Source organism: Natrix helvetica (assembly GCF_964273705.1).
Source record: "Natrix helvetica genome assembly, chromosome: 12".
NCBI classification, from domain to species: Eukaryota; Metazoa; Chordata; class Lepidosauria; order Squamata; family Natricidae; genus Natrix; species Natrix helvetica.
In genome coordinates, this window is record NC_138556.1 from 20,893,564 (window position 1) to 20,909,792 (window position 16,229).

At 55.9% G+C, this 16,229-nt stretch overlaps 1 protein-coding gene and 1 long non-coding RNA gene across 3 annotated transcripts in view; one reads left to right on the forward strand and one right to left on the reverse strand.

Annotated features, from left to right (window-relative positions):
- Positions 1-16,229, forward strand: part of MYO1E (myosin IE) — a 34,180-nt gene that overhangs the window by 14,338 nt on the left and 3,613 nt on the right. For both annotated transcript variants that reach the window (XM_081965064.1, XM_081965065.1), the window contains 21 exons: positions 1,275-1,362; positions 2,100-2,189; positions 2,453-2,584; positions 3,048-3,182; positions 4,210-4,342; positions 4,646-4,842; positions 5,378-5,458; positions 6,354-6,440; positions 7,792-7,878; positions 8,096-8,263; positions 8,438-8,523; positions 9,001-9,082; positions 9,675-9,781; positions 10,350-10,448; positions 11,280-11,424; positions 12,971-13,085; positions 13,757-13,926; positions 14,145-14,290; positions 14,989-15,135; positions 15,547-15,704; positions 15,795-15,902. In XM_081965064.1, the coding sequence (XP_081821190.1) occupies positions 1,275-1,362; positions 2,100-2,189; positions 2,453-2,584; positions 3,048-3,182; positions 4,210-4,342; positions 4,646-4,842; positions 5,378-5,458; positions 6,354-6,440; positions 7,792-7,878; positions 8,096-8,263; positions 8,438-8,523; positions 9,001-9,082; positions 9,675-9,781; positions 10,350-10,448; positions 11,280-11,424; positions 12,971-13,085; positions 13,757-13,926; positions 14,145-14,290; positions 14,989-15,135; positions 15,547-15,704; positions 15,795-15,902 (2,561 nt within the window). The remainder of the gene's footprint in view (positions 1-1,274; positions 1,363-2,099; positions 2,190-2,452; positions 2,585-3,047; positions 3,183-4,209; positions 4,343-4,645; positions 4,843-5,377; positions 5,459-6,353; positions 6,441-7,791; positions 7,879-8,095; positions 8,264-8,437; positions 8,524-9,000; positions 9,083-9,674; positions 9,782-10,349; positions 10,449-11,279; positions 11,425-12,970; positions 13,086-13,756; positions 13,927-14,144; positions 14,291-14,988; positions 15,136-15,546; positions 15,705-15,794; positions 15,903-16,229) is intronic.
- LOC309398304 lies at positions 3,014-4,201 on the reverse strand. The gene is made up of 3 exons (XR_014176383.1): positions 3,757-4,201; positions 3,409-3,668; positions 3,014-3,133 (listed from the first exon to the last, which is right to left on the reverse strand). It is a non-coding gene; the product is annotated as an uncharacterized lncRNA (long non-coding RNA).

Genomic DNA, 16,229 nt, shown 5'->3' on the forward strand with positions numbered 1-16,229 from the left:
ATGTACATTTGATTTTTCACTTAATTCAACGACGCATCGACTTTGTGATTTATTTTAGCATATAGCTGAGCCTCACTTGGCAGGCTGATGGCTGCATCTCTCTGGCTGAAAGAGGTTGCGTCCTGAAGAGGACTCGCCAAATCAAGATTGGGGATCCTATCCTAATCATAGTTTCTCAGGGCAACAAGCCTCCTTGATCTTGGTGGGATTAACTTCTGAGAAAATACATGGCAGATTTTCTTTCAATTACAAGTTTAAGTGTATTCTTTGACTGCATTCAAAGATGCTAAACAAGGTTTTTAAACCAGGGTTTGTTGGAGAAGCTATCACTCTTGACCCAAAATGCTAAGCTGCAGTCGGTATGTGCACAGTCATCACACTAAGCCAAAAGCTTTGAGTCACATTGTGTTCTTTTCTCTCTTTGTGTTGACTTTCAGAACTCTCCAATCGGCACTGCAGTATTTTTGTAACTGTAGATGGGAACAGCTAATAGCTACCAAAATAGAGTTCCTATGATGTTCCTTTCCCAGTGGTTTCAGTCGCACATCCTAGCTTTATTTCCGAAAGGCTTTTGCAGACCAGGCCTGGTGGGGCAGCCCCGAGAGGGACAGAATTAGACAAGGCAATGCATCGGCCCGCCACTTATTGGAAAAGCAATAGAAGGCAATTGCCCTACAAGGAACCTTTGGCTGGATTGGCCACCCTTGCCAGGAGGGCTTCCTGGACACTCCTGGGAGGCTCCTCTCGAGTCAAAGGCCTTGGATCTGCTTCTTGTGGCTCATACATATGGCATTCTTGTCCTGCTGAGCTTTGTACATAGCAAATTCACCAAGATCCTGATCGATAAAACCAGGCAAATTTGCAAAAAAACCCAGGATCTCAACAGCACCTGAGAGTGCAGCTGCCCAGGATGGGCCCCTCCTGCCTTGGTTGCTCCCCCAACAGTTGCTCCCCTGCCCCCTTGGAGTCAGGGAGGAGGAAGCCTCTGTTGCTGGTGCTTAGAGCGCAGCTCTTGCCACATCCAGGATTGCCTGGCGATGTAACATGGCCCCCCCCCCGCTTTAACCCTGGCTCTCCATGGATGGAGAGGAAAGGAAGCCTCGGCCATTCCTCAGGGCTCAGGCGAAATGAGCAGTGGGGAGGGAGGGGCTCCTATCTCCCTACGCAGGGCAGGGGGCACTGCAGGAGGTCAAGGCTTTGGGGACAGAGATGGCTGTTCTTGTGGACTCTGCTTGGAATGCTTGCAACAAGACGTTTCTCTCCATTCTTCCCAGTGGCGAAAGTGGTGCTGGGAAGACGGTGGGAGCCAAGTACATCATGAGCTACATCTCCAGGATATCCGGAGGAGGCCCCAAAGTGCAGGTGAGAGGAGGAGAGGAGGGGGGCCTCTGGACACGGCGGGGGGCTCCTTTCCTTGGGTCTCGGCTCCCTGTAATTGGTTGGCACTGTGAGAGCCTCGCTGGTTATGTCCTTTTCCCGTGTTGCCATGGAAGATCACAGCCTGCCTCTCTTTGGATCCGTAACCAGCCAAGGAGGGAGCAACTGTTGTTTTTGGAATGGGCTCAATCGCCCTCTATAAATAAGCCACTCAGTTATTTCTAGGAAGGGGAAGGGAGCCATTTTCCCACTGGGAGCCAGATTTAGGCAGCCATGTGGCCAGGAAACAGGCAGAGGCAGGGCATGGAGCCTTCCTGACTGCAAGGGAGATAGTTGGTCATTGAGTTTGGTCCTGGTGTAATTCATGGCAATCTTGTTAACACCTGTGATTTGAGCTGGAAAGGGCATCCATTCAAGGAGGGCTAAACAACTGAAGGGTCTTTTGATATCCCATGTTGAGGGGGGGCAGCCCTGGGTAGAAAAGCCCCCATTTGCTGAGGCAGAGGCTGAGAGCTTTGGCTGCAGAAAGAGGTCAGTTGCCCCCTCTCCATTGCTTCAGTCCGCGTGGCTCAAGGCGGGTGCCCGGTGCCTCTCCTCTGTGGATGTTGGGGAGGGGAGAGTCGTACCTGAGACCCACCTGGGCGATCCAGCCAGAGGGGGAGGGGGAGGGGAGGGGGGCAGGACCTCCGTCCAAGGCCTGACTGCTGCTTTCTGGCTTTCAGCGTGTGAAGGAGATCATTCTGCAGTCCAACCCCCTCCTGGAGGCCTTTGGGAATGCCAAGACGGTTCGCAACAACAACTCCAGCAGATTTGTGAGTCAGGCCGTGGGGTCCTTTGCCAGAGCAGCTCCAGATGGGCCGGGGCCTCCGTTGCTTCTTCCCGCTTCCTTTCTGCCCCCTGGGGAGGGGAAGGATGTGGGGGGATATAAGGGGAGAGCCAGGCATCCCCCGTTTCAACCCCCAGGAAGGAAGGGGAGCCTTCTTGCTCTCCAGCCTCCTTCGGTCCCTCCGCTCCAACGGCTGGGCCTTTCTTTCGCCCTCCTTCAGCCGCTGACCTCCTTCTCCCTCTGTGGCAGGGGAAATACTTTGAAATCCAGTTCAGCCCAGGTGGGGAGCCAGACGGAGGCAAGATCTCCAACTTCCTGCTGGAGAAATCCCGAGTGGTCATGAGGAATCCCGGGGAAAGGAGCTTCCACATTTTTTACCAGGTCAGCAGTTGCCTGGGGTTGGGAGGGTGGGGGAGGCTGAAGAAGAGGCCAGGTTTGGCTGCTCTTGCTCCTCTGGGAGGGCCACCTGGAGTTCTTTAGGCCTTTTGCACTACTTCCCCCATAATCCCCCAGCCAACAAGTCCCCCATTCGCAGTCCTGATGTAATTCTTCCGCTCCTCAGGCGATCTGCATAAATCCTTCTGGTCCAGGGCCGAGCCTTTCTCCCCGGAGGGAGGGGGGGGGGGTCGAGCCCACATTGGCGGGGATTCCCTGCCCAAAGGCTGCCATCCACTCTCAGGGGGCAGTTTTCATGGGACAAAGAAACGGCTGTTTTCCTTTGAAGCCCTGGTGAGGGTGAAAGCAGTGCTCCCCCCACCCCCACTAGGTGAAGCCAAATTCTCTGCCCCTCCCAAACACAAGACGAAGTGGGCTAACTTACCGGGGGGGGGGGGGTATCCTGCAGTTGATTGAAGGCGCCTCCAATGAGCAAAAGAGCAGCCTTGGCATCACCCACATGGACTACTATCACTACTTGAGCCTCTCCGGATCCTACAAAGTGGAAGACATCAGTGACAAATCTGATTTCCAGGAAACGCTGGTGAGTTTCCTCACCTGAGCTCTCCTCCCCACTCCCAGTTTGTGAAGAATGGTTTCTGTGTGAAAATGGTTCTAATGGGAACCGAGACCAGACTCCTTCCCCTCTCCATCCATGTCCTCATCTGCCCTCCTGATCTTGACCCCAGGGGTAGTTTTGGGACTGGCCAAGTGGCTCCAAGGACCGAACGGGGGTGGGGGGGCAGCAATGGCCCATGGGGGTCACTTACGATGAGGGTGCCCGAGAAGCCCCCGGCTGGAGGAATGCATTAGCCCCTCTGGACAAGGGCCTGGGGCTTTAGGAAGCTCTTCTCCATCCCTGCCTAGGATCCCCAGCTGTCATCTTCCGGTTCTCCCTTCTCTTGCGGGGCTAAGGAGCCTCGCTTGCCTGTCCCTGCGCATGGCCAAGGCTTCCGGGGTGACCTTTGTGGGTTTGTTGAGTCTCCACGGTTCCTTTTTCCCTCCATGATTTTCTGCCCTGTTCCCTGAACTGAGAAGTCAAACAAAATGAAGAATGATATCCTTAGTCTCAAGTCAAATTTTAATATGTGCAAGCAAGCAAATAAATAAATACATACCTAAAGGATATATTTAGCCATTTAGGAAGGTCTTAAAACAGACGACAGTTCTCTTCTGCCGTTGCTCAAATCCCTCCTCTGCCTCGCAGGGTTACATGGCGAGAAACAGCCGCAGAGCATCAAGTCTGAAAAGCAGTTTTTGCTTTACAGTTCCAGAGATTTATACCTCCTGCTTTTTGCTTCTTGTGTTTTAAAATATTTTTTAAAAAGGCCCGGAAAACAGCAAGTTGAATTAGCTTCCTGTGGCAAGAAGAGGCCGCCTGCAGCAATGGGGCCTTGATCTGGAGGAGCCAGGCGGTCCCAGGGCCCCCCTCCCCCCCTCTGCTTTCACACAGCCTTTCCTTTTTGCCCTCTGAGAGGGGGAAGAGCACAAGCCTGACTACTTGACCCAAAGCGAGGGGGGGTCTCCAGAGGGGCTTCTCACCCTCTTTCTCCCACTCCCAACCTTTGCAGCACGCCATGAAGGTCATCGGCATCTCCGCCCAGGAGCAGGCGCTGGTCATCCAGATTGTGGCCGGGGTCCTCCACCTCGGCAACCTCAGCTTCAAGGAGGTCGGCAACTATGCCGCTGTGGAGAGCGAAGAGTGTAGGTAGCCCCTCTCAGGCTGAGCTGGAGCAGTGAGGGGGTCAGAGGGCCATCCTCTGGAAGGGCCACGTCTAGGGCCATGGGCGTTCACCAGAGGTTCTCCAGAAGGTCTCCAAAACTGAACACTGATCTGATTTGGGGGGGGGGGGGAAGGGGGGGGCAAAACATGGAACGTTTTCCCAGGCCATCTGCATCATGGCCCAAGCCCCCTGGCTGGGAGGAGGGGTCTAAACAAAAGAAGACCCCCCTCCTCCTCTTCCTCCTCTTGCTGCCTCACTGTGGTTTCCTTTTGACACCCTGCAGTCTTGGCTTTCCCAGCTTTCCTCCTGGGGATCGAGCAGGGCCGGCTGAAGGAGAAGCTGACCAGCAGGCAGATGGACAGCAAGTGGGGGGGCAAGTCGGAATCCATCCACGTGACCCTCAACGTAGAGCAAGCCTGTTACACCAGGGACGCCTTGGCCAAAGCACTTCATGCCAGGGTCTTCGACTACTTGGTGGACGTAAGTGGCCAAGGGAGGGGAGGGAGGGGTCCCTCGTGAGGCATTTATGGCAGGCTTTGCCATCCTCAAATATACTCCCAGCAGTTTACACAGAGTTGCAAGCAATGAAGGACATAAAACCTTTCTCCACTGATCTACAAGGAGAGAATCTTTCTCCTTTCACCACTCAGCAACAGCTTTTCCTGGAAGAGGTTTCAGGAGGAGGAGGGTCTGCAAAAGGCAGCCACTTGTGAGGACCCTTTTCCAGCCCCCTGCTGCTCCGCCTCCTTTTGCAGATGAGATTCAAGGCCTTGGTGCCCGTTGGGAGGGGCAGCATCAGGAACCCCCTGGCCGGTGGGGCACAAGAACTGGCATCGGTTTCTTTGGGCAAGAGGACAGGGAATGCCCTGCCCTGCAGGGTTTCAAGGGCACTTAAAGTAGCATTTAGTAACCTTTGGCAAGCAGCCTTTTTGCTCAGGTTTAATCCACCGGGTCCCTTTGATTTCAAAGTCACATTCTTGTTTCCAATACGTTTTTCCCCATTTTGTTTTAACAGTCCATCAACAAGGCGATGGAAAAAGATAATCAGGAGTATAATATTGGGGTCCTGGACATCTACGGCTTTGAAATATTTCAGGTAAAGGCCCACAGACCGATGAGGACGCTTTGCAGCAGCAAAACTGCCAGTCCTTTTGCGGGAAGGAAGACGGTCGGCTGTTGTGGAGGAATCCCTCCATCTGTTCAGGGGGCTGAAGCCCTCGGCCGAAGCCCCGGTAGTGGTCAGCTGGCTTGAAGGAGAAGGCGATGTCCCTGCTGTGTGGCCGGTGCCTTTGGCTGACCCAGGGAGGATGGCCTTCCCTCTTTGCCCATCTGAGGGCTGGGTCCTTCCCTGGCCGAGAGCGGAAGTCAGGGCACTAGGGCTGGGAAGTCTGCATTTCCAGCCTGCAAACCTTCTCCTCAGGCTGCTTCCCAAGGAGTGACGGCCACAAACACGGGCGCCATTTCTTAGCAGGATGAAACGGCTGGTCATGCTGGACTAGCTGGAAGTGAGGTCAGACTGCTGGCAGGAGTTTTATTTACATTTCAGGACTCCTTTACCAGTCTTCCCTTTTTGCAATAAAAACATTTGTGGGAGGGAGCTGGGTTAAATTCTGCAGCAGGATGATGTCAGCCCAAATGTATGGCTTCCTATAAATGGAAACCTCAATTAATTCAGACAAAGGAGTTCAGGGCCAGCATGAAGCTCTTCAGAAAGGGGCCGTGAAGCGCTCTAGCAAAAACAAAAGAGAAGCTCTGAGGCTTTTGGGGCAGAGGGCCAAAAACAGCTGCTGTTCCAAAGGAAATTCAAATCTTGGAAGCCGTTTTGGAGAAGGGAGGCCACTGATTTCCATGAAAAGGCTGACGGCAGGCAGTCAAATCATCTGGAAAGTCACTCAAATACTACGCTGGAAAAGAGAGCTCAATGGGGCAAACCGAGGGGCGGGTAGGGGGAGCCCGGCATTAATCTTTCCACGGTTTGTTTTGGATTTCAGAAAAATGGTTTTGAGCAGTTTTGCATCAATTTTGTCAACGAAAAACTGCAGCAGATCTTCATCGAGCTCACCTTGAAGGCAGAGCAGGTACACCTGAAGGCTGGGAGAGAAATCCCGGGAGCCAACGGCCGCTCCTCCCTCTCCCTCCAGGACGGGAAGCTGGTCAGCTGACGCTTATTTTGAAGAGGCCTTACAAAGCAAGAGGGAGCGACAGCAGTGGCTGCAGTTCAGCCTGCCCAGCCGGGGAGTAAACAGGAGGGCCTGCCCGGCTGAGGGAATCTTTCCCCGCTCATCCAGTGACCTCAGAGGGAGCTCGTGATCCAGAAGAGTCATCGAATCAGATGACTTCCCCACGGAGGCTGACTCGCCAGCCCAGGCGGGAAAACTGGCTGGCTGGGCGTTTGCCTTGGACGGGGCCCCAAAATTAGAACGAGGGCCCTTCTGTTCTCTCCATTCCTTGCTTGCCTCTTCCAAAGAGAAGGGCCGGCTGCTATCATTTCCCTTTGCTCCCTGCCATTCCCTGCAAAGGGCATTTGCTTCTTTTGCTCCCTAAAATCCTGGTGGGAAGAACAGGCGTTGTTTCAAAGCAGTTTGGTGGGCCTCCTTCCTTAGGTTGTGCTGTTTCCGAGGAGGGGGTGGCTTGGAACTCTTCTCCCCCCTCCTGGGGGGGAGGGGGGAAGCAATCAAAAGGAGCCGAGGAAGACTTCTGTGCAATGGAAAAATGATTCCAGCACACAGGCTGGGTCACCTGGACGTAGCCCAGTGTCAGAGGGGACTCCTGGAGCCCCTCCCTGGGAAAAGAGGAAGCGCCCTTTGGCCTCCATTTGAGTGATTCCACCCTGACCCCCAGAGGGATGCAAAGCCCAGATCCAATCGCACAGCAGTTGGAGAGGATCCTAGGAGGTAGCTTCCTCCTTTCAAGCCAACAGATCCTACGTGCCTCCAAACCAAGCGATTTGCCATGGGCACTGAAGGAATCTCGGCCTCTGTCCTCTTCTGACCCCTGGCCCCTCCCTCTCCCCACTCAGCAGAGGGGTCCTCTGAGGTCCAGCCCTGCCCACACCTGGCAAGTCAGAGTAGTTCCTGCCGCCTCACTGAGCAAGTCCACAAACCACTTCTCGTGGGTGTCTTCCCAAGGATCTTTGCCCTGCAGCAAGTAGGCCCTCCAGCTGATCTTTCGGCCCGGGCTTTGGAGCTGCTCTTTAGAGGAGGGGGCTTAGACAGGTCTGCCAGGCTGCCGATAATCAGTGGGCAGAGGTGTCTTCATTTGGGCTTTGGCCTGGGGCAGAGGGGTCCTCTTTGGGCCGGAGATGTTCCCTGCTTCCCGCAGACTGCCGATTGCATTGAGGTTGCCAAGCTCATGAGTCCAGCAGGGCCAGCCGAGGGACCTCTGCGGTTCCTTTGGGAACTCCTCTGAGCCTTCATTTCCGCATTGCAGGAGGAATACGTTCAGGAAGGAATCCGCTGGACTCCCATAGATTACTTCAACAACAAAATAGTTTGTGACCTCATAGAGAACAAAGTGGTAAGCCTGGGAGGGTCTCACGGCCCCAGATTCGCCCCTCTCGCCCCTCCTTGACTCCGTTAACTGCTGGTCCAGGAGCGGAATTCAGGACAGGCTGCAGAGGTCCTCTCCTTGGGATCCAGAACCCTCTAAACCGACTCACCCAACACCCTTCAATCTAAAACGGAGGCCAAGCGTCCAGCCTAAGTTTCCCTTCCCGTTTCCGTCGTCATCCCAGAATCCACCTGGCATCATGAGCATCCTGGACGACGTGTGTGCCACGATGCACGCGGTGGGGGAAGGAGCAGACCAAACTCTGCTGCAGAAGCTGCAGATGCAGATTGGGACTCATGAGCATTTCAACAGCTGGAATCAGGGCTTCATCATCCACCACTACGCGGGAAAGGTACCATCCCAAGCGGGGCCGGTTGGGATTTTTCTCCACGTGATCTGGAAAGTCCCAGGAAAGGTTCTTTACCTGTGACTTCCCCCGATTTCCATCCCGGGAGCCTCTTCTCCCTTGCCCCGGGTCCTCCTGGCCACGAAGCTGAACGTGCCTCCCCTGCCTTTCTGCCATCAGGTTTCCTACGACATGGAGGGATTCTGCGAGAGGAACCGAGACGTTCTCTTCATGGACCTGATCGAGCTCATGCAAAGCAGCGAACTGTACGTAAGACAGGTTTCCCCGGGCGGCAGGGCCCCCTAAGAGCTTGCAGGGGCTTTTGTGGGATCCTCCGTGGGGATCTCCCAAGACTGGGAAGACGCCCCAGAGCCCAGACCGTCACAGCCACCAAAGCTCTCATTCCAGGCGCAGAAAGCTTCCTCCTTCCCTTCGGGCGGAGGGGGGAACTCCTAACCAAGCCAGGAGGAAGCGTAGAGGCTGGGGGGGGGGGGCAGGGCTGGAGAGGCTGCGATCTGCACTCCCGCTTCCCTAAGGGGGCTCTGAGGGACCCCAGGGCTTTGCTCCACCTTTTCCCTCTGCTGCCTGCTTAAAGGTGGAAGGAAGCTGCACCCGCACCTTCTAGCCAGGGGGTCAGCAGAGGCTCTGGGGGCAGAGAACTAAATCCAGCTGCCTCCACCCTGGTCTCCTGGCTGCTGCCTTGTGCCAGGTGCTGATGCTCTCCTCCTCCTCCTCCTCCTCAGGCCTTTCATAAAGGCTCTGTTTCCAGAGAATCCCCAGGCGGAAAAGAAAGGCAGACCCACCACGGCCGGCAGCAAAATCAAGGTGGGTGCTTTGGGGCAGCAGCAGAGTCGGAGATCTTGGGAGGGGAGGGGGCTGCTGGTCGTTCCAGGAACAGCCAAACGTTGAGTTGTGAAAACTAATTTAAAAACAAGGGCCCTGCAGAAATTGAAGGGGAAAACAAGATCCGCCCAACTAGGCAGCCGAAAGAGCGCCTGGCAGCTGCCCACCCCACTCCCGCATCCCACCTCAGACCCTTCCCTTTGCTCCTCCTGCAAAGGACAAGGACCGCCCTGCGCCCTGGAGGGCGTGGAGGCTGTGCGGACTTGGTACGAGGATCTGTCCTCTCGCCCACCTGTGTGCTGAGGTGGCAGCCCTCCCCCCTCCCGTGTGGTCCCTCTGCTTCTGGTTGGGCTGCTCTGCCCACCCCGGGGTCTCCCACCCGAGGGAGAGCAGGGGAGCCCCCGGCCTAGAAGCAAAGGGAGCGGCCCTCAGCGGCAAAGCTTTTGGGGCTGGCCAAGCGCAGAGGCTTTGCGAGATTGGTGGGATTCCGCTGGGCGGGGGGCTTTTGCCAGAGGAGCAGAGGGAAGAGACGCTGCTGTTGACCTGAGCGCAGAGCTTTTCCTCCCACCTGCAGAAACAGGCCAACGACCTGGTGGGCACCCTGATGAAATGCACCCCCCATTACATCCGATGCATCAAGCCCAACGAGACCAAGAAGCCTCGCGACTGGGAGGAGAGCAGGTGAGCCCGAGGCAGCTGGTGTGCTCTGCGGCTCCCACACCAGAGGGTTATTTGCCCAGTTGTGATGTTATCACAATAATGTGAACTTTAAAAATCACACTCCTGCCCTTTTTGCTGTGATAACACACCTCCCGCATCTTTGAAGTAATTATTCTCACTGTGCCTCTGAAGGGACGGTTGTAAAAAAAGCTGACGGTGCAAAATAGTTCACGGTTTGCTGCCTGCCGAAATGGGGGAGCTGCTGGGCGGAGGGACGGAGGCACAAGCCCTGGGACACCCTCCCTTTCTGAAGGGCTTTGCCAGTGCGGATCAGTGTCCAAATGGCAGAGCCGAGAAAAGGCCGTTTTTCATCCGTCTCTCAGGCAGCCCTTCCCTCCCTCCCTCCTTCCTCCCTCCCTCCCTCCCTCCCCCACCCTCTTCCTTCCAGGGCAGCTGGTCGGCCCTTGAAAGGGTCGTGTTCCCTCCTTTCGGTCAGTTTCTGGCCACTTGCCCCCCTCCTTGTAGGCCAGAGAGCAGCCACGGGCCCCTTTGCGTGTGGGGGGCTCCATCCCGAACCTTCTTCCCGCAGGGTGAAGCACCAGGTGGAGTATCTCGGGCTCAGGGAAAACATCCGAGTTCGCCGAGCAGGTTACGCCTACAGACGCGCCTTCCAAAAATTCCTGCAGAGGTAGCCCTTCCCCCACGTGGCTGTGTTGAAGCGGGAGGGAAGGAGGGCCAAAGGCCCCAGGGCTCCCCTCTTCTGCGGAGCATAACGCGCAGGGGCTGTGGCCCTGCTGCCCACCCTGGAACTGGCCCTGCTTGCTGATGCCCACCCTTCTCACTGCCCTCCGAGTGGGGTCCTGGCAGCCGCCTCTCCAAGGGGAACCTCTCCATCATGTGCACCGGGGGGGGGGGGGGGCGTGACTGGCAGGCCAAAGAGGAACCCTTGCCTGGGACAGAGCTTGCCCTCTGCTGAGCCTCTTTCTTTTTGGCTCCTTTGACAAGGGACCCCTGTGCCCGGCCCTTGACTGCCAACCTGGGCAGGCCAGGAGATTGTCCCTGGAGCCACTGGGTCAGTTTCTCCCTCTCTGGCTGGTGGTGACAGATTCTTCCTACATAAAAGCCCACGTGAATTTTTGAACTAAGCAATCATGACTGTAATAACTGCTTAATTCAAAAGGTTTCAGCACCTTATTGCTTTCATGAAGATTAGGAAGAGGCCGTTTGTGCCCGAGAGAGAGAGAGAGAGCCCTGGCCAACGTGGGGGATGGCAAGCGACCGGGGGAACTGCAGAAGGTCCCTCTTGCCTCCTAAAAGCCCAGTTGGGGAGGCCCTTGGAGTAACTGCAAAACAGCTGGATTCAAACTCTGGGTCCATCCTCCCAGACGCAGCTCTGTCCCCATCAGGCCCTCCGGCCCAGGCAAAAGGGAAATAAGCCTGGAACCATTCACTGGGCCTCTCCCCCCCCCCCCCCCCGGTGGGGATGTGACCGACTGAGCGTGTGGTTCTCTCCTTGAAGGTATGCCATCCTGACCCCCGAGACCTGGCCCCTCTGGAAGGGGGATGAAAGGCAGGGGGTTCTGCACCTCCTCCGCTCTGTCAACGTGGATTCTGACCAATACCAGCTTGGCAGAACAAAGATCTTCATCAAAGCACCAGAATCTGTGAGTACCAGGGAGGAGAAGCTCACGGGCAATGAGTTGTGGTACAGAAGTGCCCTGGGCTCTCTGCGCCAGGTCCCCCCTTCCCCCCTTGCTTCCCTGACGTGCCTGATGGGACACAGGACCCCCATGTTTGAATTGGGGGGCAGCCTCTGGATCTCCAACAGGAGAGTCCGCCTGTTTCAGAGACATTCCCAGTTTACCGTAGAAACCTGATGGTAAGACTGCAAACACTGTACAATTACTGGTCGTCTTCACATAACCCAAGAAGTTTGGGACGATTTGGGCTTGGAAGGTTGTATGAAAGCAGCCAACTGTGGCTTTCTTAACATCTGGAGAGAGAGAAGAGCAATGGAAACCAAGCATTTCTCCTCCTGCTCTTGGCCTTCCTGCCTCTGGACTCAGGAAGGGGTCTGAGGGATGGAGCGCACTTTGCATGGGCAATTAGGGCAACTGCAGGGAGTGAGCCATGCCCCTCACCTGAGAGCAGGAGAAACCCTGGGAGAGAAACCCTGGGGGGGGGAGAGGCAGCCAGGATTGGGAAGGAAGAAAGACGGCTGGGTCATCTCCATGTGATGGGTCACTGAGGAGCCCTGGACGGCCATCCCCATGCCTCAAGACCACAATTTCCATCACTGAGTCAGCTGGGGAAGGTGGCAGTGTGCCAATGAGGCCACCGCTGCCGGGTGAGAGGGATGGGTGGAGCTTTCTCTCAGGACTGCTCTGATTCCAGGAGTCAGGCTCTTCCTCCTTATTTGCTGCCTCAGGATGGAAGCCTTGGATTTTTGTGGAGACAAAACTTGTCTCTGCAGTTCCCTCCTCCATGCCCCTGCAGGACTCTCCAGGCTGGTCCTAGAAGCCTCCCTGGGGGCAGGGGATGAGATGGGGCCCCTCAGTGCCAACGCTCGGCGTGCCAGAACTTCAGCAGCGCCCACAGAACGGAAACTGGATAGCCATTGGTCTGAAGTGGTGCAGGGTTTCCTGCCTAAGCAAGGGGTTGGACTAGAAGACCTCCAAGGACCCTTCCAGCTCTCTTATTCTGTGATTCTTGCTTGGCTGGAGGCAGACTCCCTGGCTTGGCTTCCCATTTCCCCAAATAGCTTCCTCTTATCCACAAAGTATGAATATGCTTTTCCCTTAAAGTAGATAAATCTCAGTTTATCTAAGGACTTCCTGAATTGTTCCGTATTTTCTAAATTTGGCAGAGTGTCCTCAGTCTGTTCTCCAGTGGTTACTTTTCAAAGAGAAGAACAAAACTCTGGCAGAACTTTCTTCCTCCGAGCATCAGGAGGAGGAGATTCCCGGAGGGTCTTCTCCTCCACCACCCGAGAGGCAGATCTCCAGAGAGTGTCCGGGTGGCTTTGCTGAAGGGAGGACCTGGGGATCAATGAATGGTGCCAAGGTCCCCTACAAGGGATCCCTGCCCTGCCCGCCTCCTCTGGAAAGCAGCTGCCCCTTGGATTTTGGAGGGGGAGGGGAGCCTGTGGCCCCGTGAACGAGCACCCTCCTTTGGGAGGCCCAGGACAGAACTTCTCTCTCCCCCTCGCAGCTGTTTCTGCTGGAGGAGATGAGGGAGCGGAAGTACGATGGCTACGCGAGGGCCATCCAGAAAGCCTGGAGGAAACACGCCGCCAGGAAGAAATACGTGCAGATGAGAGAAGAAGGTATTTGGGGCGATTCTTCCTCCATCGTAAGGCCGACGATGGGGACGAAGGAAGAGAAGGGCTGTGACCCCCTGCCTGCACCCTTCTCTCACCATCGTCTGGGGCTCCTCTATGGCCCTGACCCAGCAGACCTGCCGAAGGGCAGCTGCGGCCGGCTGGCCGGCTTCCTCCTGTGGCTCCAGGCGACCGGTTGAGTTGCAGCCTCTGAGAGACCGACTGCTGCTTTGCCCCTTCAGCTGGCTTCCAGGGCACTGCCATGCTGCTTTCTCCTTTGATGGGGTAGAGGGAGGGGGTCGCATTGCTTGCTGACCCTTTGGATGCTACCCAGAGTCCCTCTGAGTTGGGAGGGGGGCATAGAAATGCAGTCAATCAAGCAGTTGATCCTAAAGGCTTGAAGGGACCCTTTAGGTACAGCCCAGGTCTGTCCTCGGAGTCCGCTTGACCCAAAGGTTAAAAGAGCCCGGGACAGGCAGGCAGAAGCCACACAGGGAAGGAACCTTCAAGGCAGGCTAAGGGCCAGCTCTCTCTCCCTGGGCCGCAGAAAGCCCAGATCCCGAAGGGAGGAGGGGCCGTTCTTGGGGGCTGTCAGGCTCTGAAGTCAGAATGGCCGGATTCCCCTTTCCTCTCTGGGGCCACTAAGGAGGCTCTTCTCCCCCCCCCCCCTCACGAAGCCTCCGACCTGCTGCTGAACAAGAAGGAGAGGAGGCGGAACAGCATCAACAGGAACTTTGTGGGCGACTACATCGGCATGGACGACCATCCGGAGCTACGCCAATTTGTGGGCAAGCGGGAAAAGATTGATTTTGCTGACACCGTCACCAAGTACGACCGGCGGTTCAAGGTAGAGAAGCCAGCCTCCTTGCAGGCCAACTGACCAGCCTGTCCAGGAGGAGGAGGGAAGAACAAGGGAAAGTCCTCGGGCCCAGGGTGGGAAACGTCCCCTAATTGTGGGACCCCTCAGAAATCCCTGAGCTCCCCCACCACGCCAACTTCTCTACGGGGAGCCTCGGGGCGGGGAAGGCGGGCAAAGCGGCAGCCACGGGTGCTTTCTTCTTTCAGGGCATCAAGCGAGACCTCCTCCTCTCCCCCAAGTGCCTGTATCTGATTGGGCGCGAAAAGGTGAAGCAGGGAGCAGAGAAAGGCCTCGTGAAGGAGGTTCTCAAGCGCCGGATCGAAGTGGAGCGCATCCTCTCGGTGTCACTGAGGTCAGGGACCTGGAGGGGAGGAAGGGGGGGAGGAGGACCGGGGATTCGAGAGCCATTTACGCCTCTTGCAAAGTGCGTGATCTCGCTTCCTGACTGCACAGTCAGAGGTGGTATTCCACAACCGGTAGTGGAAATTGTGGGTGCCCGCCTGCCCCAGCATCCCATTTAGGCCCCTTTTCCAGCCAAAGCGCACGCATGGAAGGCGGAGCGTGCAACCGAAGCACACACAAGCACACGCATTTGTGAATCGGTGGGGGAAGTAAGTGAATTCCACTCCTGTATAGGGTGCATGCAATTAAGACACTACATGGATCAGAAATTGGGTAGAGTCTACCTAATCCCGGATTCTGATTTATAAAATGATTAAAGTTAGATTAAATGGTTCCTGATATTCTGACAAAAGTTACCATCGCTATCTGTTTATTTATTTAAAGGTATCATCCCAGTAGTATAGTTGCTTTTTGAAAGAATGCTGCAAAAGTAATCAAACGGAGGCCTTGTGCTTGTTACTGAAATGGGGAGGCTACCTGGCCTTCATGCTATTTTAGGGCTGATTTTTATAACCCCTCGATTTGTCAGACTGATGTAACTCACGAGTCTTCCGCAAAAGCTAGAAACAGAGTCAGATGTTTGCGTAGAGTCCTCCTCCCTGGAGAGGCCGGCTCTGAATTTCTGCTGCCCCCCATTTCCTTTCCCAGCACCCTGCAGGACGACCTGTTTGTCCTCCACGAGCAGGAGTATGACAGCCTCCTGGAGTCCGTCTTCAAGACCGAGTTCCTGAGCCTCTTGTCTAAGCGCTACGAGGAGAAAACGCAGAGGCGGCTCCCCCTGAAGTTCAGCAACATGTGAGTGGCTCTTGCGCCAGGCGCCCCCTGGCGGCCTCACTCCTCCTCTGCGTTGGGAGGGAGGGAGAGGACACATTTGGCTGAAATCCCTTGTCTGAGATGATCAAATACTGGGGGGGGGGGGGGGGCGCTATTTTTAGCTTTGCTTGAGATAGCAAATTCATCCATCACACTTGCTCAGTCAGCAGCCGACGTCCTGCATGCAGAGACAGCTGGGCTCTTTGCTGAGCTTCCTCCTCTTAAGCCAGCCCGTCGGACTTAGTGTCCGCACATCTTCTTAGTAACAGTCCCTCACCCAAGAGGTAGCAAAGATGGGGAGCCTCAGGGGCCCCAGCGGTGCCCTGCCCCGAGGAGACCCATCCAGGGGGGGCACTTCTGGGTGTCACCTGCTCTTCTCTCTTTCCCTGCCAGGCTGGAGGTGAAGCTGAAGAAGGAGACCTGGGGGCCGTGGAAGGCTGGCGGCTCTCGCCAAGTGCAGTTCAGCCAAGGTCAGGGCGACGTGGCCATCCTCCGGCCAAGCAATAAAGTGCTGCAGGTCAGCATCGGGCCTGGGCTGCCAAAGAACGCCCGTAAGTGCAAACGCCCGGGAGGGTGGGGGTGGGGTTGGTGGCACGTGTAAGAGTGGTCACTGCTTGAGCAAATTCTGGGGTGTGTTTCAGGACCCACCAAAAGGGGCGTGAGCCAGCCCAGAGGGCTTCCAAGCAAAACACACGGCCAGAACTACCCAATGAGGGCTGCTCCTCCACCTCCCGGGAAGCTCTCCGAAGGTACGCTGTGGGAAGCTCCTCCCAGTCCTTGGTCCCCGCAGGGCATTCTCTCTCCCGTCCCCAATCATCAAGTTATGAAACAAAGAGCACTTACAATCCCTTGTCCGTATGGCGGCTTAAATGGATTGTGATCAGATCCCCCTCGTGCTATTGCCACCAGGGAGAGCTCCGTGGTGGAGAGGAGGCGTGAAGGTGGCTCACCCGGCCCGAGTCATCGGTCAAAATCAGCCATGGATTCAAAATGAAAGCACTAAGCCATGTTTTGTTTTAAACTGGATCCGCTGTATCAGCCACGACGGCTGTGTTTGTGCAATAAGTAAAAAGCAA